At 52.0% G+C, this 24,769-nt stretch overlaps 1 protein-coding gene across 3 annotated transcripts in view; it reads left to right on the forward strand.

The window, feature by feature from the left end:
- The window catches only part of ttc33 (tetratricopeptide repeat domain 33), a 218,383-nt gene extending 194,910 nt beyond the window's left edge, over positions 1-23,473 (forward strand). For all 3 annotated transcript variants that reach the window (XM_068029119.1, XM_068029117.1, XM_068029118.1), the window contains one exon: positions 19,253-23,473. In XM_068029119.1, coding sequence (XP_067885220.1) covers positions 19,253-19,600 — 348 coding nt within the window. In that variant the 3' untranslated portion in view covers positions 19,601-23,473. The remainder of the gene's footprint in view (positions 1-19,252) is intronic.
- The last annotated feature ends 1,296 nt before the right edge of the window (positions 23,474-24,769 follow it).

Genomic DNA, 24,769 nt, shown 5'->3' on the forward strand with positions numbered 1-24,769 from the left:
CTCTCCGCTCCCGCCGTGCTCCTCGCTATCTCTCTCCGCTCCCGCCGTGCTCCTCGCTCTCTCTCTCCTCTCCCGCCGTACTCCTCGCTCTCTCTCTCCGCTCCCGCCGTGCTCCTCACTCTCTCTCTCCGCTCCCGCCGTGCTCCTCACTCTCTCCGCTCCCGCCATGCTCCTCGCTCGCTCTTTCCGGTCCCGCAGTGCTCCTCGCTCTCTCTCTCCGCTCCCGCCATGCTCCTCTCTCTCTCTCTCCGCTCCCGCCGTGCTCCTCACTCTCTTTCTCTCCACTCCCGCCGTGCTCCTCACTCTCTCTCTCCGCTCCCGCCGTGCTCCTCACTCTCTCTCTCCGCTCCCGCCGTGCTCCTCACTCTCTCTCTCCGCTCCCGCCGTGCTCCTCGCTCTCTCTCTCTCCGCTCCCGCCGTGCTCCTCGCTCTCTCTCTCCGCTCCCGCCGTGCTCCTCACTCCCTCTCTCCGCTCCCGCCGTGCTCCTCACTCTCTCCGCTCCCGCCGTGCTCCTCTCTCTCTCAGCTCCCGCTGTGCTCCTCTCTCTCTCTCTCCGCTCCCGCCGTGCTCCTCTCTCTCTCAGCTGCCGCCGTGCTCCTCTCTCTCTCAGCTGCCGCCGTGCTCCTCTCTCACTCTCTCCGCTCCCGCCGTGCTCTTCGCTCTCTCTCTCCGCTCCCGCCGTGCTCCTCGCTCTCTCTCTCAGCTGCCGCCGTGCTCCTCTCTCACTCTCTCTGCTCCCGCCGTGCTCTTCGCTCTCTCTCTCCGCTCCCGCCGTGCTCCTCGCTCTCTCTCCCCGCTCCCGCCATGCTCCTCACTCTCTCGCTCCGCTCCCGCCATGCTCCTCGCTCTCTCTTTCCGCTCCCGCCGTGCTCCTCACTCTCTCTCTCCGCTCCCGCCGTGCTGCTTTCTCTCTCCGTTACCACTGTGCTCCTCTCTCTCTCTCCGCTCCGGCCATTCTCCTCTCTCTCTCTTTGTCTTTGTTTCCGTTCTACAACTGTGGGCTTTTGGCGCACTTTTTAAACCTCCGCTCCCGCCGTGCTCCTCGCTCTCTCTCTCCGCTCCCGCCGTGCTCCTCGCTCTCTCTCTCCGCTCCCGCCGTGCTGCTCGCACTCTCTCTCCGCTCCCGCAGTGCTCCTCGCTCTCTCTCTCCGCTCCTGCCATGCTCCTCACTGTCTCTCTCCGCTCCCGCCGTGCGCCTCACACTCTCCGCTCCCACCGTGCTCCTCACTCTCTCCGCTCCCGCCATGCTCCTCGTTCTCTCTCTCCGCTCCCGCCGTGCTCCTCACTCTCTCTCTCCGCTCCCGCCGTGCTCCTCGCTCTCTCTCTCCACTCCCGCCGTGCTCCTCGCTCTCTCTCTCCACTCCCGCCGTGCTCCTCGCTCTCTCTCTCCACTCCCGCCGTGCTCCTCGCTCTCTCTCTCCGCTCCCGCCGTGCTCCTCGCTCTCTCTCTCCGCTCCCGCCGTGCTCCTCAGTCTCTCTCTCCGCCTGCGCCGTGCTCCTCGCTCTCTCTCCGCTCGCGCCGTGCTCCTCGCTCTCTCTCTCCGCTCGCGCCGTGCTCCTCGCTCTCTCTCTCCGCTCCCGCCGTGCTCCTCGCTCTCTCTCTCCGCTCCCGCCGTGCTCCTCGCTCTCTCTCTCCGCTCCCGCCGTGCTCCTCACTCTCTCCGCTCCCGCCGTGCTCCTCTCTCTCTCTCTCAGCTCCCGCCGTGCTCCTCTCTCTCTCTCTCCGCTCCCGCCGTGCTCCTCTCTCTCTCTGCTCCCGCCGTGCTCTTCTCTCTCTCAGCTCCCGCCGTGCTCTTCTCTCTCTCAGCTCCCGCCGTGCTCCTCTCTCTCTCAGCTGCCGCCGTGCTCCTCTCTCACTCTCTCTGCTCCCGCCGTGCTCCTCACTCACTCCGCTCCCGCCGTGCTCCTCGCTCTCTCTCTCCGCTCCCGCCGTGCTCCTCACTCTCTCCGCTTCTGCCGTGCTCCTCGCTCTCTCTCTCCGCTCCTGCCCTGCTCCTCTCTCTCTCCGCTCCCGCCGTGCTCCTCTCTCTCTCAGCTCCCGCTGTGCTCCTCTCTCTCTCTCTCCGCTCCTGCCGTGCTCCTCTCTCTCTCAGCTGCCGCCGTGCTCCTCTCTCAGCTGCCGCCGTGCTCCTCTCTCACTCTCTCTGCTCCCGCCGTGCTCCTCTCTCACTCTCTCTGCTCCCGCCGTGCTCCTCTCTCTCTCCGCTCCCGCCGTGCTCCTCGCTCTCTCTCTCCGCTCCCGCCGTGCTCCTCGCTCACTCTCTCCGCTTCCGCCGTGCTTTCGCTCTCTCTCTCCGCTCCCGCCCTGCTCCTCTCTCTCTCTCAGCTCCCGCCGTGCTCCTCGCTCTCTCCCTCCACTCCCGCCGTGCTCCTCTCTCTCTCAGCTCCCGCCATGCTCCTCACTCTCTCCGCTCCCGCCATGCTCCTCACTCTCTCTCTCTCCTCTCCCGCCGTGCTCCTCGCTCTCTCTCTCTCTGCTCCCGCCGTGCTCCTCTCTTTCTCAGCTCCCGCCATGCTCCTCTCTCTGTCTCTGTCTCTGTTCTCCAACTCTCGGCTGTTGCTACGCTTTTTAAACCTCCGCTCCCGCCATGCTCCTCACTCACTCGCTCTGCTCCTGCCATGCTCCTCACTCACTCTCTCTGCTCCTGCCATGCTCCTCACTCACTCTCTCCGCTCCTGCCATGCTCCTCACTCACTCTCTCCGCTCCCGCCGTGCTCCTCACTCTCTCTCTCCGCTCCCGCCGTGCTCCTCACTCACTCTGTCTCTGTCTCTGGTCTCCGACTCTAGGCTGTTGGTTCGCTTTTTAAATCTCCGCTCCCGCCGTGCTCCTCACTCTCTCTCTCCGCTCCCGCCGTGCTCCTCACTCTAGCTCTCCGCTCCCGCCGTGCTCCTCACTCTAGCTCTCCGCTCCCGCTGTGCTCCTCGCTCTCTCTCTCCGCTCCCGCCGTGCTCCTCGCTCTCTCTCTCCGCTCCCGCCGTCGTCCTCTCTCTCTCCGCTCCCGCCGTGCTTCTCGCTCTCTCTCTCCGCTCCCGCTGTGCTCCTCTCTCTCTCTCTCTCCGCTCCCGCTGTGCTCCTCGCTCTCTCTCTCCGCTCCCGCCATGCTCCTCACTCTCTCTCTCCGCTCCCGCCGTGCTCCTCACTCTCTCTCTCCGCTCCCGCCGTGCTCCTCACTCTCTCCGCTCCCGCCGTGCTCCTCACTCTCTCCGCTCCCGCCATGCTCCTCGCTCTCTCTTTCCGCTCCCGCCGTGCTCCTCACTCTCTCTCTCCGCTCCCGCCGTGCTGCTTTCTCTCTCCGCTACCACTGTGCTCCTCTCTCTCTCTCTCCGCTCCCGCCGTGCTCCTCTCTCTCTCAGCTCCCGCTGTGCTCCTCTCTCTCTCTCTCCGCTCCAGCCGTGCTCCTCTCTCTCTCAGCTGCCGCCGTGCTCCTCCCTCACTCTTTCTGCTCCCGCCGTGCTCCTCTCTCACTCTCTCTGCTCCCGCCGTGCTCTTCGCTCTCTCTCTCCGCTCCCGCCGTGCTCCTCACTTTCTCCGCTTCCGCCGTGCTCCTCGCTCTCTCTCTCCGCTCCCGCCCTGCTCCTCTCTCTCTCCGCTCCCGCCGTGCTCCTCTCTCTCTCAGCTCCTGCTGTGCTCCTCTCTCTCTCTCCGCTCCCGCCGTGCTCCTCTCTCTCTCAGCTGCCGCCGTGCTCCTCTCTCAGCTGCCGCCGTGCTCCTCTCTCAGCTGCCGCCGTGCTCCTCACTCTCTCAGCTGCCGCCGTGCTCCTCACTCTCTCAGCTGCCGCCGTGCTCCTCACTCTCTCTGCTCCCGCCGTGCTCCTCACTCTCTCTGCTCCCGCCGTGCTCCTCACTCTCTCTGCTCCCGCCGTGCTCCTCACTCTCTCTGCTCCCGCCGTGCTCCTCACTCACTCCGCTCCCGCCGTGCTCCTCGCTCTCTCTCTCCGCTCCCGCCGTGCTCCTCACTCTCTCCGCTTCCGCCGTGCTCCTCGCTCTCTCTCTCCGCTCCCGCCGTGCTCCTCTCTCTCTCCGCTCCCGCCGTGCTCCTCTCTCTCTCCGCTCCCGCCGTGCTCCTCTCTCTCTCCGCTACCACTGTCCTCCTCTCTCTCTCTCTCCGCTCCCGCCGTGCTCCTCACTCTCTCTCTCCGCTCCCGCCGTGCTCCTCACTCTCTCTCTCAGCTCCCGCCATGCTCCTCACTCTCTCCGCTCCCGCCATGCTCCTCACTCTCTCCGCTCCCGCCATGCTCCTCACTCTCTCTCTCTCTCCGCTCCCGCCGTGCTCCTCGCTCTCTCTCTCTCTGCTCCCGCCGTGCTCCTCTCTCAGCTCCCGCCATGCTCCTCTCTCTGTCTCTGTCTCTGTCTCTGTTCTCCGACTCTCAGCTGTTGCTACGCTTTTTAAACCTCCGCTCCCGCCATGCTCCTCACTCTCTCTCTCCACTCCTGCCATGCTCCTCACTCTCTCTCTCCGCTCCCGCCGTGCTCCTCACTCTCTCTGTCTCTGTCTCTGGTCTCCGACTCTAGGCTGTTGGTACGCTGTTTAAATCTCCGCTCCCGCCGTGCTCCTCACTCTCTCTCTCCGCTCCTGCCGTGCTCCTCACTCTAGCTCTCCGCTCCCGCCGTGCTCCTCACTCTCTCTCTCCGCTCCCGCCGTGCTCCTCACTCTCTCTCTCCGCTCCCACCGTGCTCCTCACTCACTCTCTCCGCTCCCGCCGTGCTCCTCTCTCTCACTCTCCGCTCCCGCCGTGCTCCTCACTCTCTCGTTCTGTCTCCGGTCTCTGGAGGAATTGAAGGAAATTAGTATTAGTAAGAAGGTTGTATTGGAGAAATGAATGGAGCTGAAGGTTGCTAAGTCCCCAGGACCTGATATTCTACATCCCACAGTGTTGAAGGAGGTAGCTGTGGAGATATTGGATGCTTTGGTGATCATCTTCCAAAATTCTATAGATTCTGCAATGGTTCCTGCAGATCGGAAGGTGGCAAATGTCACCCCGCTATTTAAGAAAGGAGAGAGAGAGAAAACAGGGAATTACAGACGTGTTAGCCTTGCATGAGTGGTAGGGAAACTGTTACAATCTGATCTAAAAGATGTGATAAATGGACAGTTGCGTAAAAATGATCTGATTGCACATAGTCAATGGATGTATGAATGAGAAATCATGTTTGACGAACCTGTTTTTTGAGGATGTTACTAACAGAATTGATATCGGTGAGTCGGTGGGCGTAGTATCCTTGGATTTTCAGAAGGCTTTTGATAACGTCCCTCACAGGAGGTTGGTTCACAAAATTAAAGCACATGGGATTGGCTGTAATATACTGGCATAGATTAAGGATTGGTTAACAGGCAGAAAGCAGAGAGTAGGAATAAACAGGTCATTCTCGCGTTGGCAGGCTGTGACTAGTGAGGTACTGCAAGGATCAGTACTTAGGCCCCAGCTGTTCACAATATATATATCAATGATTTGGATGTGGGGACCAAATGTAGCATTTATAAATTCGCAGATTATACTAAACTAGGTGGGAATGTGTGTTGTGAGGAAGATGCAAAGCGGCTTCAAGGGGATTTGGACAGACTTAGTGAGTGGGCAAGAACATGGCAGATGGAAAATATTGTGGAACAATGTGAGGTTATCAATTTTGCTAGGAGGAATAGATGTGCAGAGTATTTCTTAAATGGTAAGAGATTAGAAAGTGTGGATGTACAAAGGGACCTGGGTGTCCTCATCAATAAGGTAGCAAGCAGGTAAGGCAAGCAATTAGGAAGGCAAATGGTATGTTAGCCTTTATCGCAAAAGGATTCAAGTACAGGAATAGCGAAGTCTTGCTTCAATTGTATAGAATCAAGGTTCAACCCCACCTGGAGTACTGCTCAAACTCCAGCCCTTTCCTCTATAACACACTGTCCAGCAAATCAAGGATACCATCCTGTCCTGGTGACTTATCAATTTTATGTACAGCCAGCCTTTCTGAAAAAAATCTCCTGTTTATATCAATTTTTAGCCCATCCAGTGTCTCAACTATCTTCTCTTTCATTTTGACTTTGGCAGCATCTTCTTGGTAAAAACAGATGCAAAGTACTCATTTAGTACCTCAGCCATGCCCTCTGCCTTCATGCAGAAATCTGTTTTTTGGCCCCGAATCAGCTGCAGTTCTCCTTTTACAGGAAACGGCTGGAGTCTGGACAGTTTTCTGCCCTGGACAGAGCTTGCAGTGACTGTTGTGGGCCAACAATATAAGTGCTAAGTGCTCAGAAGCAACTGCAAATAGGGAGGGTGTACTGAGTCTCACCCTTTGTGTGCAGCAGGACTGAAACATATGTGAGGGACTGGCATTAACAACCCTGCCAGTAGTGATTGCAATATAATTGGAAATGATTAAGCTGGTAATAATGCTGTGCATTTGGAAAGTAAAACTGGTTCCTAATGAAAAGAAACCAGAACCAGATGTTCTGCACAAGGAAAAGTGAATCCAGGGCTAGAGGTTTGGAACTCTCTTCCACAAACAGCAATTAATGCCAGATCAATTGTTAATTTTAAAGCTGTAATTGATAGATTTTTGTTATCCTAAAGGTATTACTAACAAAGGTATTGGGGCAAAGGCAGATATATGGTGTTAGGTTGTAGATCAGCCATGATCTCATTGGGGTTAAATGGCCTCTTCCTGTTCCTATGTTCGTCGGAGGATTTATCTGACGTATTCAATTAAAACTGATCAGTCGTTAGTCCCATCATGAGTAGTGACCCTGTGTTGTATGGTCACCCTGTGTGCTGGAGGGTATTTATGGTCACCCTGTGAGTTGTTGGGTGTTTACAGTGACCATGTATGCCATTGGGTGTTTTGTACGGTGACCCTGTGTGCAGTTGGGTGTTGTGTTGTATGGTGACCCTGTGTGCAGTTGGGTGTTGTACGGTGACCCTGTGTGCAGTTGGTGTTGTAAGGCGACCCTGTGTGTTGGGTATTGTATGGCGATCCTGTATGCAGTTGAGTGTTGTACGGTGATCATGTGTGCAGTTGGGAAATGTACGGCGACCCTGTGAGTTGTTGGGTATTGTATGACGATCCTGTATGCAGTTGGGTGTTGTACGGTGACTATGTGTGCAGTTGGGTGTTGTACGGCGACCCTGTGAGTTGTTGGGTATTTACGGTGACCCTGTGTGCTGCTGGGTGTTGGATGGTGACCCTGTGGATTGATGGGTGTTGGATGGTGACCCTGTGTGCTTTTGGGCATTTACGGTTACCCTCTGAGCTATTGGGTATTTACGGTGACCTTGTGCGATGTTGGCTATTTATGGTGAACCTGTACTGTTGGATGTTTTACGCTGACCATGTGATTTGTTGGTGTTTACAGTGACCCTGTGTGCTGTTGGATTTTTACAGTGACCCTATGAGTTGTTGAGTGTTGTACAGTGACCTTGTGTGATGTTGGCTATTTACGGTGAACCTGTGTGCTGTTGGATGTTTTACGCTGACCATGTGATTTGTTGGGTGTTTTACACTGACCATGTGATTTGTTGGGTGTTTTACACTGACCATGTGATTTGTTGGGTGTTTACAGTGACCCTGTGTATTGTTGGGTGTTTTACACTGACCCTGTGATTTGTTGGGTGTTTTACGCTGACCATGTGATTTGTTGGGTGTTTACGGTGACCCTCTGTATTGTTGGGTGTTTACAGTGACCCTGTGTATTGTTGGGTGTTTTACACTGACCCTGTGATTTGTTGGGTGTTTTACACTGACCCTGTGATTTGTTGGGTGTTTTACGCTGACCATGTGATTTGTTGGATGTTTTACACTGACCCTGTGATTTGTTGGGTGTTTTACACTGACCCTGTGATTTGTTGGTGTTTACAGTGACCCTGTGTGCTGTTGGCTTTTTACAGTGACCCTATGAGTTGTTGAGTGTTGTACAGTGACCTTGTGCGATGTTGGCTATTTACGGTGAACCTGTGTGCTGTTGGATGTTTTACGCTGACCACGTGATTTGTTGGGTGTTTTACACTGACCCTGTGATTTGTTGGGTGTTTTACACTGACCCTGTGATTTGTTGGATATTTTACGCTGACCACGTGATTTGTTGGGTGTTTTACACTGACCATGTGATTTGTTGGGTGTTTTACACTGACCCTGTGATTTGTTGGGTGTTTTACACTGACCCTGTGATTTGTTGGATATTTTACGCTGACCATGTGTATTGTTGGGTGTTTTACACTGACCCTGTGATTTGTTGGGTGTTTTACACTGACCCTGTGATTTGTTGGGTGTTTTACACTGACCATGTGATTTGTTGGGTGTTTTACGCTGACCATGTGATTTGTTGGGTGTTTTACGCTGACCATGTGATTTGTTGGGTGTTTTACACTTACCTTGTGATTTGTTGGGTGTTTTACGCTGACCCTGTGATTTGTTGGGTGTTTTACGCTGACCCTGTGATTTGTTGGGTGTTTACGGTGACCCTCTGTATTGTTGGGTGTTTACGGTGACCCTGTGTATTGTTGGGTGTTTTACGCTGACCCTTTGATTTGTTGGGTATTTACGCTGACCCTGTGATTTGTTGGGTGTTTACGGTGACCCTCTGTATTGTTGGGTGTTTACGGTGACCCTGTGTATTGTTGGGTGTTTTACACTGACCCTGTGATTTGTTGGGTATTTACGCTGACCCTGTAATTTGTTGGGTGTTTACGGTGACCCTCTGTATTGTTGGGTGTTTACGGTGACCCTCTGTATTGTTGGGTGTTTACGGTGACCCTGTGATTTGTTGGGTGTTTACGGTGACCCTCTGTATTGTTGGGTGTTTACAGTGACCCTCTGTATTGTTGGGTGTTTACGGTGACCCTGTGTATTGTTGGGTGTTTTACGCTGACCCTGTGATTTGTTGGGTGTTTACGCTGACCCTGTGATTTGTTGGGTGTTTACGGTGACCCTCTGTATTCTTGGGTGTTTACGGTGACCCTGTGCATTGTTGGGTATTTACGGTGACCCTGTGTATTGTTGGGTGTTTACGGTGACCCTGTGTATTGTTGGGTGTTTACGGTGACCCTGTGTATTGTTGGGTGTTTTCCGCTGACCCTGTGATTTGTTGGGTGTTTACGGTGACCCTCTGTATTGTTGGGTGTTTTACACTGACCCTCTGTATTGTTGGGTGTTTTACACTGACCCTGTGTATTGTTGGGTGTTTTCCGCTGACCCTGTGATTTGTTGGGTATTTACGGTGACCCTGTGAGTTGTTGAGTGTTGTACGGTAACCCTGTGTGCTGTTGCATTTTGTACTGAGTGCTGCTTAAGTGCATAGAGTGTGAAAGGGGGGTTTGCTGAGTGAGGGATTTCAGTGAAGAGGGGAGCTATAAACTAATTAAGAAAAATACATTTAATTTAATTAACACAATAAAGATGGCAGGACAGGTGATGTGTTGTAGCTGCGGTATGTGGGAACTCCTGGATGCCAAGGCAATCCATGACAGCCACATCTGTAGTAAGTGTCTGCGGCTTGAGGAGCTTCGGCTCAGCATAGATGAGTTGGAGGCCGAGCTACAGACGTTGCGATGCATCAGGGAGGAGGATGTTACCTGAACACTTTGCACCAGAAGGCAGTCACACCCCTTAGTTTACCTTCCGGGAGCGGAGAGGAGTCCAGGCGCGCCGGAGTTTTGAAAAAGAGAATAAAAAGTCAACAGTGACCTCCTAGGAAAGCTGCAAGGTGATTGGTTGGTGAATAACTGCTGTTAGGGAATAACTCTAAATAGCTGGGTAAGTAACTAAAAGTAAAGAGAAAGGTCTACAGATTTTTTTAAATATAGTATCCGTGATGCTGAGGACGTCGTGGATAGCACGTTTAGCGAGGTGGTCACACCGCAGGTAATGGCTGCAAAGGCAGAAAAGGGATGGGTGACCACCAGGTGGAGTAGTAGCCGCAGGCAGGTAGTGCAGGAGTCCCCTGTGGCCATCCCCCTCTCAAACAGATAGAACATAGAACATTACAGCGCAGTACAGGCCCTTCGGCCCTCGATGTTGCGCCGACCTGTAAAACCATCTGACCTAAACTATTCCATTTTCATCCATATGTCTATCCAATGACCACTTAAATGCCCTTAAAGTTGGCGAGTCTACTACTGTTGCAGGCAGGGCGTTCCATGCCCCTACTACTCTCTGAGTAAAGAAACTACTTCTGACATCTGTCCTATATCTATCACCCCTCAACTTAAAGCTATGTCCCCTCGTGTTTGCCATCACCATCCGAGGAAAAAGACTCTCACTATCCACCCTATCTAACCCTCTGATTATCTTATATGTCTCTATTAAGTCACCTCTCCTCCTCCTTCTCTCTAACGAAAACAACCTCAAGTCCCTCAGCCTTTCCTCGTAAGACCTTCCCTCCATACCAGGCACCATCCTAGTAAATCTCCTCTGCACCCTTTCCAAAGCTTCCACATCCTTCCTATAATGCGGTGACCAGAACTGCACGCAATATTCTTTGAGGGTAAGCTAGTTCAATTCTTTGGACCCAAATAAGTGTCTATAAGAATTTGTCTGGTTTGAACTTAAATAAAGGAGATTCATAGGGATGTACTCCTGATTTATTTCAGTCCCTATAAGGGGTTAAAGTCATAAATTACTTCAGGAAAATGTGAATTTTGGCAGGAAGAATAAAAAAGAAGCATATTATTTAAATGGTGAGAGATTGCAGAGCTCTGAGATGCAGAGAGATCTGTGTGTCCTACTGCATGAATCACAAAAGGTTAGTGGCAGGTACAGCAAGTAATTAGGAAAGCTAATAGAATGTTGTCATTTATTGCAAGGGAAATTGAATACAAAAGTAGGGAGGTTATGCTACAGCCATTGGTGAGACCATATCTGGAGTACTGCATACAGTATTGGTCTCCTTATTAAGGAAGGATGTAAATGCATGGGAAGCTGTTCAGAGAAGGTTTACTAGGCTAATACCTGGAATGGGCGGGTTATGAGGAAAGGTTGCACAGGCTAGGCTTGTATCCGCTGGAGTTTAGAAGAGTAAGCGGTGACTTGATTTAAACATATAAGATCCTGAGGGGTCTTGACAGGGCGGATGTTGGAAAGGATGTTTCCTCTTGTGGGAGAATCTAGAAATAGGGGTCACTGTTTAAAAATAAGGGGTCGCCCATTTAAGACAGAGTTAAGGAGAATTTTTTTCTCTCAGAGAGTCATGAGTCTTTGGAATTCTCTTCCTCAAAAGGCAGTGGAAGCAGAGTCTTTGAATATTTACAAGGCAGAGGTAGATCGTGTTAGTGATAAGTGTTATGAACAGGCAGTTAATTTAATTTTTTTCCCTCTGATCAAATTTCCCTGTTTTTCAACCACCTGTTCAGAACTAGAATAGTGATTGAATTTCTTTCCCTCCCTTAAACCCGAATAGTAAATGACCACTTCAACAACATGGATTTTAAAGCTAAAACAAAGAAAAAGGGTCTATTAACACACTCAAACTCGGGAAGGGATTTAACTTTGCCATGCGCACTTACAAATATTCAGGGAAAGGTTAAAGGCATAAAAAAAAGGCAAGGACATTTATTAAATAGAAACTTATCTTAATTACCAGCTAATATAGATTTTAGTTATAACTAGTGCCCATGAATATATTTTAAAAAGTGTCCAAAAGTTGGAGATCACTGATTAGAAATGCCAAATAGCGGAGGAGTTGTTGGAGATATCTCTTCTCTTGCAAATTTATTTTTCTTTGCTCTCTCAAAGGTAATAATGAACACCGCTAAATCGCTGAAGTCACCTTAATTTAGATGGAGAGGAAATGGGTAGAAATCAGACCTTTTCTGTTGTTACTGCAGCTTGTCTTTGGGTTCTTTTGTTTCTTGCTGGATTTTTCAAAGTGTGGCTTCTCTTTATTTTTTCTTGTTGAAAGGCCTTAAAGAGAAAAGTCAATGCAGCTTGAAGACAGGCTGTGTCTTCTTGCAGGGAGATGTGTCTCTAGCACATGGCAGCTGTATAATAGAGGACAGGCTGTACTCACAAATGGCTACAGTTTTGAGTCCACACAGGTTGGATAGGGATCTCCTGGATCCTAAAGGTAGATGCTTTTCAAGTGGCTCTACCACCACACCTCTCTCCTTCATTTTGACAATCAGAACACAGAAGTACAAACTTAAAACATGCTGTATAAAATGGCGGTTGACTTTAATACTTAAATGCACAACATAATTTACAAGGGGGTTCGCATCCATTCATGACACCTTTACTCCTCGGAGAAAAAAATGAATTCTACTTCATTTTTTCTTTACATGGTTTTGATTGAAAAGAAATAAAGAAGGAAAGGGGTTTTCATTCAATTGCTTATTCATACTTGAAAGTTTGCTGAAGTCTGGGAGAGCTAATACAGGCTTATTCACAAAGACGGCCTTCAATTTTTTTCAACGCCTCCTGTCAAGCTTCTGCCCATATCACCTTTGCTTTTTGTGTTGGTGTCTCCATTACTGGGGCAGCTAGCATGCTAAAGTTTGGGACCAGCTTTTGGTTCTCAATACGACACCATATGGATTCCCCAAGCTGCAGAACGTTAGTGTCTGATACAGTGGAATAATTTCTGGAAGGCAAGTTGTCAATAGACTTTCCTGGTTTCAGCATTTTTTCCTGAATAGTGTCAGGTACAGGTACAATCATAGAACTACAGGAAAAGAGCAAATCTCAATTTTCCCTTGGTTCATTGTCTTCAATTTTTGCTCTGATTACTTGACACTATTCTGATAAAATTCAGGTTGGTCTGTGCTCTTTCTGTGGCTGTGTGTACAAGCAGATTCACCAAGCCGAATGAGCTCCTTGATGGAGTCAGATCCACCTCCATCCCAGGTAGGGAAAGAAGATAAGCCAGCTTCTGATGAATGTACTTCCATTCCAGGTACTCTCTCTTTGTACGAGTCCCTAAATCGTCTTAAAGCACAACTCTAATTATAGATATGGCTTTACTGGACAGCAAGTCAGGGTCACCTGGGGAAAAACTTGATAGTGTCACCTTTGTAGGAGTGTTTTCACACATCTCTGGAAAATTATGGACAATAGATGCTGGCTCCAATTGCTGACTGACCATTAATGTTGTATTTGCTGTATGAGTGCAAGTCTGATAACTGGTCAGATGTGCACCTTGGACTGTAGACCTATGCTCTGTAGGGTGATAAGGAGTCTGCAGGGGAATAGCAAGCTATATGGATCCATTCAGCTTCGGGACCAGGACAACAGGGAAGCTCCAACCACTTCGGCCAGGCTTGACTACATCCTTATCCAGCATTACTGGATTTCCTGTCTAACCTCAGCTAGCTTGTCGGGGCTCAGCCGGCTGCAGTCCCACCTGACTGGTGGCGTGTCTCCCAGACTGGGGTGGTACGCCCTGGCTGACCTTTACAGATCTCTTTGAATTTTTTTAGCAGGGTGGACACGTCCTCCCGCTGCTTTCGTGTTAGGTGTATCAGCCAGGTGGTTAAGCCTTTTAGGACTTCGACGTTTGCCAGTTTGGTAGCCAGGGTTTCAACTGGGGTTTCCTCCTCCATGGCTGCCCTTAGGTATTTTCACCCTCTGGCAAACACTCACCGGTACACTGAGCTTGTTTTTGGTTAGTGGTCCCACACAGTCTATCAAAATTAGGTCAAAGGGGTCGCCAAATACCGGAATGGGTTTGAGGGGGGCTGGTTTAATTGTGGCCTGGGATTTGCCTGCAACCTGGCAAACATGGCAGGTTTTGCAAAATTTGACCACATTGGACTGGAAGCTTGGCCAGAAAAAGCGTTTACTTACCCGAGCTAAAGTTTTCCGAGTACCCACATATCCAGCCATCGGATAGCATGGGCTTTCCGAAGAATTTCTTGCCGAAATTTTGGGGGCACTACAATCTGGTGGACTACTGTCCACTCCTCCTCCACAAATCTTCTGGGAGGTCTCCACTTTCACGTTACTACCCCATCTCGTACGTAAGTAACAGTCAGGGATCGGGGTGGCCTCTGCCTCAGAACAAGCAGGCTCTGCTATGTGCTTTCTATCAGGATCTTCCTGCTGGGCGTTAATTAGGAAGGCTCGGCTGAGCAGCTTCTCCTTTCAGATAGGCCCTGAAAGAAAGTTTCAGCTAACCAGACCAGCTGGGGCACTGGTTTCATTTCAACTAATGTGGCCTGTCTGGCCGGGGACCGAGTCACTACACAATCAGGGAAGATCCCTGGTACTTCCTCTTGTAGTTGTTCACTTTCCCTGGTTTTATTGGTCTGGTCTAGGATTATAGGGGTTGCTATTATCTTGCTGCCAGCCAAATCATTTCCCAGTCGGAAGTCTATCCCTGCTACTAGTAATTCTGGGACAATTCCAATGGTTACGGGACCTGAGACTAGGTTGCACTTTAAGTGGACTCAATGGAGGGGAACAGACAGGTAACCTCCTCCCACTCCACTGATCAGGGCCTTGGCTTTCATGGAGATTTAAGGGAGAAGGCTTAGGCCACAAATGAGACTCCAGGATGGTATATTGCCTCCCTGGTGCGAGGGTCAAGGATGTCTCGGAGCGGCTGCAGGACCTTCTGAAAGGGGAGGGTGAACAGTCAGTGATCGTGGTACATGTCGGTACCAACGACATAGGTAGAAAAAGGGATGAGGTCCTGCAAGATGAATTTAAGGAGTTAGGAGCTAAATTAAAAAGCAGGACCTCAAAGGTAGTAATCTCAGGATTACTTCCTGTGCCACGTGTTAGTGAGTATAGGAACAGGAGAATAGACCAGATGAATGTGTGGCTGGAGAAATGGTGCAGAAGGGAGGGATTTATATTCCTGGGACATCGGGGCCAGTTCTGGGGAAGGTGGGACCTGTACAAGCAGGATGGGCTACACCCAGGCAGGACCAGAACTGATGTCCTCGCAGGGGCATTTGCGAGTGCTGTTGGGAGGATTTAAACTAGAATGGCAGGGGATGGGAACCTGAGTGGAAGACTGAGGGGGAGGAACCAAGGATAGAAATTAAAAACAGGAAACAAGGAGACAAAAGTGGAAGGCATAGAAATCAAGAGCAAGAAACAAATAGGGCCGTAGCGTGAAATAATGCTAAGATGGCTAAGAATGTTAAAAAGACAAGCCTAAAGGCATTGTGTCTCAATGCACGGAGTATTCGCAATAAGGTGGGCGAATTAACTGTGCATATAGATGTAAATGGATACGATTTAGTTGCGATTACGGAGACATGGCTGCAGGGTGACCAAAGTTGGGAACTGGACATCCAAGGCTATTCAATATTTAAGAAGGACAGGCAAAAAGGGAAAGGAGGTGGAGTAGCATTGTTGGTAAAAGAGGAAATCAATACAATAGTGAGGAAGGATATTAGCTCAGAGAATCCTGATGTGGAATCTGTATGGGTGGAGCTAAGAAACACCAAGGGGCAGAAAATGTTGGTTGGGTTGTATATAGACCCCCAAACAGCAGTGATGATGTAGAGGATGGCATTAAACAGGAAATTAGAGACACATACAATAAGGATGCAACTGTAATTATGGGTGACCTTAATCTACATATAGATTGGACAAACCAAATTCGTAATAATACTGTAGAGGAGGAATTCCTGGAGTGCGTATGTGATGGTTTTTTGGGCCAATACAAAATTATGAGGGGCATTGATAGGGTAGATAGGAAGAAACTTTTTCCCTTAGCGAAGGGATCAATAACCAGGGGGCATAGATTTAAGGTAAGGGGCAGGAGGTTTAGAGGGGATTTGAGTAAAAAAACTTTCACCCCGAGGGTGGTTAGAATCTGGAATACACTGCCTGGGTGGTGGAGGCAGGAACCCTCACAACATTTAAGAAGTATTTAGGTGAGCACTTGAAACGCCAGAGCATACAAGGCTACAGGCCAAGTACTGGAAAATGAGATTAGAATAGGTAGGTGCTTGATGGCTGGCACAGAAACGATGGGCCGGAGGGCCTTTCCTGTGTTGTATGGATCTATGACTCTATGACTATGACTTAGGATACGGTCGTCTGATTTGGTCAGGGACAGGAGGGCATGGCTCCGAGTCAGGCAGGTAAGGGGATTGCGAAGGTGGAAATGGAGCAGCCTCAGCCCTTGCAATTGAGCAACAACCTGGAGGTTTTTGCAGCTTGTATGAACAAGAGCAAGGGCTGTGGTGTGGATGAGCAGATTGACCCTGGCACCATGGTACAGGAAGCCATTCAAGTGCGGGGAATTAAAAAGAATGTAGTGGTATTAGGGGACTGTATATTCAGGGGGATAGACACTGTTCTCTGCAGCCGAGAGCGAGAGTCCAGAAGGGTGTGTTGTCTACTCAGTGCCAGGGTTTGGGACATCTGCTCAGGGCTGGAGAGGAACCTGCAGTGGAAGGGGGAGGATCCAGTGGAGGATCCACGTAGGTACCAATGATATAGATAGGATTCGGAAAGAAGTTCTGCATAGGGAGTATAGTGCCTTGCACTAAAGTAATAAGCAGAGCCTCAAAGGTAATAATCTCTGGACTATTAGCTCAACCACAGGCAAATAGGCATTGGGTAAATAAGATTCGAGACTTGAATGCGTGCCTCAAAAGACTGTTGTGGGACAAGTGGGTTCTGGTTCGTGGAGCACTGGCACCAGTACTGGCGAAAGTGGTGGCTGTACTGTTGGTATGAACTTCACCTGAACCGTGCTGGCAGCAGTGTTCTAGCGAGTCGTGTAACCAGGGAAGTGAAGAGGGCTTTGAGCTAAATAGAGTGGGGAACGGATCATGTCGGGGAAGAGTAAGTCAGTTCCTGTCTCTCCAATGCCTGTCCACCATCTACAAGGAACAAGTCAGGAGTGTGATGGAATACTCTCTACTTGCATGGATGGGTGCAGCTGCAACAACACTCAAGAAGCTTGACATCATCCAAGACAAAGCAGCCCGCTTGATTGGCACCCCATCCACTAGCTTCAACATTCACTCCCTCCACCAATGGGGATTTCAATCTACATATAGAATGGGTAAACATTTTACGTACTAATGCTGTGGAGGACGAATTCTTGGACTGTACGCGAGACGGTTTTTTATGATTCATTCATGGGATATGGGCATCACTGGCTAGGCCATTTCCCATCCCGAATTGCCCTTGAGAATGTGGTGGGGAGCTGCCTTCTTGAACCGCTGCATTCCTTGGGGTGTAGCTACACTCACAGTGCTGTTAGGAAGAGAGTTCCAGGATTTTGACCAAGTGACAGTGAAGGAAAGGTGATATAGTTCCAAGTCAGGATGGTGTGTGGCTTGGAGAGGAACTTGCAGGTGGTGGTGTTCCCATGCACCTGCTGCCCTTGTCCTTCTAGCTGGTAGAGGTCACGGGGTTTGGAAGGTGCTGTCTAAGGACCCTTGGTGCATTGCTGCAGTGCATTTTGTAGATGGTACACACTGCTGCTGCTGTGCATCGGTGGAGGGCATGAATGTTTGTGAATGTGGTGCCAATCAAGTGGGCTGGCTAGTCCCAAATGGTGTCGAGCTTCTTGAGTGTTGTTGGAGCTACACCCATCCAGGCAAATGGAGAGTATTCCATCACACTCCTGACTTGTGCCTTGTAGATGGTGGACAGGCTTTGGGGAGTCAGGAGGTTCATTACTTGCCGCAGGATTCCTAGCCTCTTTTTTAGTATTCCCCTATACTTTCTATACTCCTCTAGGGCCTCCGCTGTTTTCAGCGCTCTGAATCTGCCATAAGCCTCCTTTTTTTCCCTTATCCAATCCTCTATATCCCTTGACATCCAGGGTTCCCTGGACTTGTTGATCCTACCCTTCACCTTAACGGGTACATGTTGGCTCTGAACTCTCACTATTTCCCCTTTGAATGACTCCCACTGGTCTGATGTCGACTTTCCTACAAGTAGCTGCTCCCAGTCCACTTGGGCCTGATCCTGTTTTATCATAATGAAATCGGCCTTCCTCCAATTCAGAACCTTTATTTCTGGTCCATCTTTGTCCTTTTCCATAACTCCCTTAAATCTTATAGAGTTATGGTCACTATCCCCGAAATGCTCCCCAACTGACACTTCTACCACTTATCCGGCTTCATTCCCGGGGATTAGGTCCAGTACTGCCCCTTCTCTTGTCGGACTTTCTATGTACTGGCTCAAAAAGCTCTCCTGTATGCATTTTAAGAATTCCACTCCCTTTAAGCCTTTTTGTACTAAGCCTATCCCAGTTGATATTGGGGAAGTTGAAATCCCCTACTATTATTACCCTATTATTTTTACACCTCTCTGAGATTTGCCCACATATCTGCTCCTCCATCTCCCCCTAAATGTTTGAAGGCCTGTATTACACTCCCAGCCAAGTGATTGCCCCCTTTTTCTTTTTAAGTTCTACCCATATGGCCTCATTTGAGGAACCTTCTAAGATATCATCCCTCTTTACTGCAGTAATTGACTCCTTGATCAACAGTGCACTGCCACCTCCTCTTTTACCCCCTCCCTGTCACGCCTGAAGATTCTATACCCTGGAATATTGAGCTGCCAGTCCTGCCCCTCCCTCAACCATGTCTCTGTGATCGCAATAATATCATGTTCCCATGTGTTAATCAATGCCCTCAATTCATCTGCCTTACTAGTAAGACTCCTTGCATTAAAATAGATGCAATCCAGCCTTGCATTTTTCATTTGTGCCTTAACACGTCTGTATTTGCAGACTGACTCAGTTGCTCTTCTATATTTGACTGAGCATCACCTCCTACTGTACCTCCACTCTGTATCCCATTCCCCTGCCAAATTAGTTTAAACCCTGCCCCTCCCCCCAACCCAGGAGCTAGGGGTGGGGGTCAGAGCCTGTCCACTGATCACAAACAGATGACAGGAAATGTGTGAACATTTGGCAGGACCTGCAGACATTACTTGGAATTTCAAACCATATCTTTGAAGAAGAAAATTGCTGAAAGATGGAAATAAATTGAGTTTGAGTTTAACAACATCCAGTTAGCATTTTCCATGTTGCTGACAGCAGCTCAGTGGCTGTAGCACCCGATGTGGTCCTCAGCTTTAAAAAACTAGTCAGGTCCCAAGCTGTGCTTGGTCTGGACTTGATCGGTGACTTCCCCTGGGTCACGGTCAAACACACAGACCAAGGTCAGAGATGCCCTGGTCTTGACTTCTCACCCCCATGCCCGTTTCGGCCCTGTCCCCTCTGCTTCTCCTTGCTCTCACCCACTCTTCCCTGCCCTCACCTCTCACACTGACTCTTCTGTCACTCACCGTGCAGTTTTGGGACCTACTAGTGCCTGGTCTGACTTTTCTCTCTTGCCCTCTTGTTCTCCAGGCTTTGAGAAGTTTCCAGAGAGCCCTGCACATGTGCCCTGGTGAGAGTTCGCTGTGGGAGGATGACCTGGCCTGGGCGCTGGAGCTGCGGAGAAGTCAGCGGCAGCTTGTTGAGGCAGATATCGCAGACAAAGGGGCCCAGAGGCAGGAAGCCGGCAAGCAGCTGCCAGAGTACGACTTTGAGAGTGACGAGCTGGTGGAGGCATGTGCGGCTATTGCGGAGAAGGACAGACATCCGGTGGTGACCAGGACCACCGTCTTCATCACAGCATCGCAGGGAGCGGAGAGCGTGACCCAGACGGCCAGCAGGCCAAGACAGGGAGATCGAGGCTTCATCCAGGCACGATAGCATCAACCCCTCGCTACACTGCGCGGCTCACGAGATAGCAATGTGTCCCACCCTCTTTCGGAGAGTCCATGAGTTATCAATGTTTGCTTGCCTGCCCTGGGTGTGTGTAATGGCGTCCCATCATTCACTGTAGTACATTTCCCTGCCATCCAAACTACCCGGATTGTTTTTACTCATCATCTCACTCGACTTGGTAACCAGTTAAACCAATCTCCCCTCATTCTACATGCAACAGATACAGACCGTTCCGGGAGGAGAGGGCGGCACCCCATTACCCAGCTGCTATTGCGAGAATCTCCAAGATGTGAGTTTGTAGATTCCCCGTGCTCTTTGTTTGTGCTGCTAAAGCGGGGTCGAACCCACAATTATCATCCCTCGTGGCAATCCCTCGGGTATGGACTGTCCCTCGTGGTGATCTCCCGGGCTTGGACTGTCCCTCGTGGTGATCTCCCGGGCTTGGACTGTCCCTCGTGGTGATCCCCCGGGCTTGGACTGTCCCGGGCTTGGACTGTCCCTCGTGGTGATCCCCCGGGCTTGGACTGTCCCTCGTGGTGATCCCCCAGGCTCAGCCTGTCCCTCGTGGTGATCCCCCGGGCTCAGCCTGTCCCTCGTGGTGATCCCCCGGGCTCGGACTGTCCCTCGTGGTGATCCCCCGGGCTCGGACTGTCCCTCGTGGTGATGTCCCGGGCTCGGACTGTCCCTCGTGGTGATGTCCCGGGCTCGGACTGTCCCTCGTGGTGATGTCCCGGGCTTGGACTGTCCCTCGTGGTGATGTCCCGGGCTTGGACTGTCCCTCGTGGTGATCTCCCGGGCTCGGACTGTCCCGCGTGGTGATCTCCCGGGCTCGGACTGTCCTGGGCTTGGACTGTACCTCGTGCTGATGCCCCGGGCTCGGACTGTCCCGGGCTTGGACTGTCCCGGGCTTGGACTGTCCCTCGTGGTGATGCCCCAGGCTCGGACTGTCCCGGGCTTGGACTGTCCCTCGTGGTGATCCCCCGGGCTTGGACTGTCCCGGGCTTGGACTGTCCCTCGTGGTGATCCCCCGGGCTTGGACTGTCCCTCGTGGTGATCCCCCAGGCTCAGCCTGTCCCTCGTGGTGATCCCCCGGGCTTGGACTGTCCCTCGTGGTGATCCCCCAGGCTCAGCCTGTCCCTCGTGGTGATCCCCCGGGCTCGGACTGTCCCTCGTGGTGATCCCCCGGGCTCGGACTGTCCCTCGTGGTGATGTCCCGGGCTCGGACTGTCCCTCGTGGTGATGTCCCGGGCTTGGACTGTCCCTCGTGGTGATGTCCCGGGCTTGGACTGTCCCGCGTGGTGATCTCCCGGGCTCGGACTGTCCTGGGCTTGGACTGTACCTCGTGCTGATGCCCCGGGCTCGGACTGTCCCGGGCTTGGACTGTCCCGGGCTTGGACTGTCCCTCGTGGTGATGCCCCAGGCTCGGACTGTCCCGGGCTTGGACTGTCCCTCGTGGTGATGCCCCGGGCTCGAACTGTCCCGGGCTTGGAATGTCCCTCGTGGTGAACCCCCGGGCTCGAACTGTCCCGGGCTTGGACTGTCCCTCGTGGTGATGTCCCGGGCTTGGACTGTCCCTCGTGGTGATCTCCCGGGCTTGGACTGTCCCTCGTGGTGATCTCCCGGGCTTGGACAGTCCCTCGTGGTGATCTCCCGGGCTCGGACTGTCCCTCGTGGTGATCTCCCGGGCTCGGACTGTCCCTCGTGGTGATGTCCCGGGCTTGGACTGTCCCTCGTGGTGATCTCCCGGGCTCGGACTGTCCCGCGTGGAGATCTCCCGGGCTCGGACTGTCCCGGACTTGGAATGTCCCTCGTGGTGAACCCCCGGGCTCGAACTGTCCCGGGCTTGGCCTGTCCCTCGTGGTGATCTCCCGGGCTCGGACTGTCCCTCGTGGTGATCTCCCGGGCTCGGACTGTCCCTCGTGGTGATCTCCCGGACTTGGACTGTCCCTCGTGGTGATCCCCCGGGCTCGGACTGACCCTCGTGGTGATGTCCCGGGCTCGGACTGTCCCTCGTGGTGATGTCCCGGGCTCGGACTGTCCCTCGTGGTGATCCCCCGGGCTCGGACTGTCCCTCGTGGTGATCCCCCGGGCTCGGACTGTCCCTCGTGGTGATCCCCCGGCTCGGACTGTCCCTCGTGGTGATCCCCCGGGCTCGGACTGTCCCTCATGGTGATCCCCCGGGCTCGGACTGTCCCTCGTGGTGATCCCCCGGGCTTGGACTGTCCCTCGTGGTGATCCCCCGGGCTTGGACTGTCCCTCGTGGTGATCTCCCGGGCTCGGACTGTCCCGCGTGGAGATCTCCCGGGCTCGGACTGTCCCGGGCTTGGAATGTCCCTCGTGGTGAACCCCCGGGCTCGAACTGTCCCGGGCTTGGCCTGTCCCTCGTGGTGATCTCCCGGGCTCGGACTGTCCCTCGTGGTGATCTCCCGGGCTCGGACTGTCCCTCGTGGTGATCTCCCGGACTTGGACTGTCCCTCGTGGTGATCCCCCGGGCTCGGACTGACCCTCGTGGTGATGTCCCGGGCTCGGACTGACCCTCGTGGTGATGTCCCGGGCTCGGACTGTCCCTCGTGGTGATCCCCCGGGCTCGGACTGTCCCTCGTGGTGATCCCCCGGGCTCGGACTGTCCCTCGTGGTGATCCCCCGGGCTCGGACTGTCCCTCGTGGTGATCCCCCGGGCTCGGACTGTCCCTCGTGGTGATCCCCCGGGCTCGGACTGTCCCTCGTGGTGATCCCCCGGGCTCGGACTGTCCCTCGTGGTGATCCCCCGGGCTCGGACTGTCCTTCGTGATCCCCCGGGCTCGGACTGTCCCTCGTGGTGATGTCCCGGGCTCGGACTGTCCCTCGTGGTGATGTCCCGGGCTCGGACTGTCCCTCGTGGTGATCTCCCGGGTTCGGACTGTCCCTCGTGGTGATGTCCCGGGCTCGGACTGTCCCTCGTGGTGATTCCCCGGGCTCGGACTGTCCCTCGTGGTGATTCCCCGGGCTCGGACTGTCCCTCGTGGTGATCCCCCGGGCTCGGACTGTCCCTTGTGGTGATCTCCTGGGCTTGGACTGTCCCTCGTGGTGATTCCCCGGACTTGGACTGTCCCTCGTGGTGATCCCCCGGGCTTGGACTGTCCCTCGTGGTGATCCCCCGGACTTGGACTGTCCCTCGTGGTGATCCCCCGGGCTTGGACTGTCCCTCGTGGTGATCCCCCGGGCTTGGACTGTCCCTCGTGGTGATCCCCCGGGCTTGGACTGTCCCTCGTGGTGATCCCCCGGGCTTGGACTGTCCCTCGTGGTGATCCCCCGGGCTTGGACTGTCCCTCGTGGTGATCCCCCGGACTTGGACTGTCCCTCGTGATGATCCCCCGGGCTTGGACTGTCCCACGTGGTGATCTCCTGCGTTTCAGTCTATTTCTCTGTCACATCACCAGTTTGTATTTTCTGCTGCCTGCTTTTCTCTCACTCTCTGCAGGTTAATCTGGCCGAGCGTCACCAGCTCTGAGTGGACGTACTCCTGACGTTTTGTCACAGGACCTCCAGCCACTCTGCCTCCACTCTTCCACCATTGGTCACATGGCATGCTAATCCTTGATTGGCTGGTTCCACTGTCAGTCAAACCTCCATTTACTCATGGCCAATATTATAATTAATAAATAAAAGTGTTGAAAGAAAATGATCCATGTAATTTGTTTAATGGCCCTATGATTTATCTCCCTGATTTGCTCTCCATCTGGAGATTATTCTTCTATTCCTGGAGACTCCATACCAAGCCTGGAGGGTTGGCAACCCCTAGAACGGCCTGCAGCATCTACAGAACCCTGATATGCAGTGTACAGTACAGTTATAATAAAGCATTACATAATTACAGGATTCTGTGTATTTCAAGTCTTTTCATCTCCCTTTTCCTATATCCCTGATACAGGAACTGGAAGAGGCTAGTGAATCCTTCGATCCAGTCTCAGCATTCAATCAGATCATAGCTGATCCATGTACACCCTCCCTATCATAGACTCTACACACCCATTGAATCTCCTACAGCCCACCTACACCCTCCCTATCATAGACTCTACACACCCATTGAATCTCCTACAGCCCACGTACACCCTCCCTATCATAGACTCTACACGCCCATTGAATCTCTTACAGCCCACATACACCCTCCCTATCATAGACTCTACACGCCCATTGAATCTCTTACAGCCCACATACACCCTCCCTATCAGAGACTCTACACGCCCATTGAATCTCCTCCCACAGCTCACGTTCCTGAGATCTTACTTGATCAGCTTGGAGTTGAAAGGAATTTTGCAGTTTCCTCTGGAATTAGGCACAGATTTTTGCATTTGATTAACCTCCATCAGGAGTAAGTGTTCCAGATGACGGGAGAGGGGCTTGGACAGTTAGCGAGAGATATTGAGCACGGATGGGTCTTTTCACACTTTAATAAAAGCAAAGTATTGCACATGCTGGAAATCTGAAATAAAAACAAAGTGCTGGAAATACTCAGCAGGTCAGGCAGCATCTGTGGAGAGAGAAGCAGAGTTAACGTTTTAGCTCTGTGACCTTTTATCGGAACGGTTCTGGTTTTATTTCTTTTCACACTATAGTTGGTCTGAGGCTGTCTACTTTGGTTTTGCTCTGAAGACCTGATTGCTGTTTGGAATCTGCTGGAATAGCCAGCTCCCAGATTGTTGACAGCCAGTGTTTGGGCTCTCTGCATCATCCAGTTCCATTAAGAGAGGACCACTGAAGCCTTTGATTGATTCACGGGAAAAACAAGGCATCAAGAGCTTGAGTTGGTGTAGCGTGGCTGTTCCAGAAAAAGGACCATCACAATAACTCATTCTCATCCACTGCTCTGGTGGGAACCAAACTGTCAAGTATAGAGGCACTTTTACTCTGTATCTAACCGTGTGCTGTACCTGTCCTGGGAGTGTTTGATGGGGATAGTGTAGAGGGAGCTTTACTCTGTATCTAACCCCGTTTTTTTTTTTCGTTTTTTTTTAAGGTGACCTTTATACCCCAGGCCCCTTTTATATATTTTTTATGTCGAGGGGGCCTTTATTCCTCAGGCCCCCTTTATATACACACTTATATTTTTAAAATAACTTTATTAAAACCAGATAAATAAACAAAAAACTCAAATTAAAATGCCATTCTCGGCGT

This window comes from Heterodontus francisci, chromosome 4 (genome assembly GCF_036365525.1).
Source record: "Heterodontus francisci isolate sHetFra1 chromosome 4, sHetFra1.hap1, whole genome shotgun sequence".
In the NCBI taxonomy this organism is placed as follows: domain Eukaryota; kingdom Metazoa; phylum Chordata; class Chondrichthyes; order Heterodontiformes; family Heterodontidae; genus Heterodontus; species Heterodontus francisci.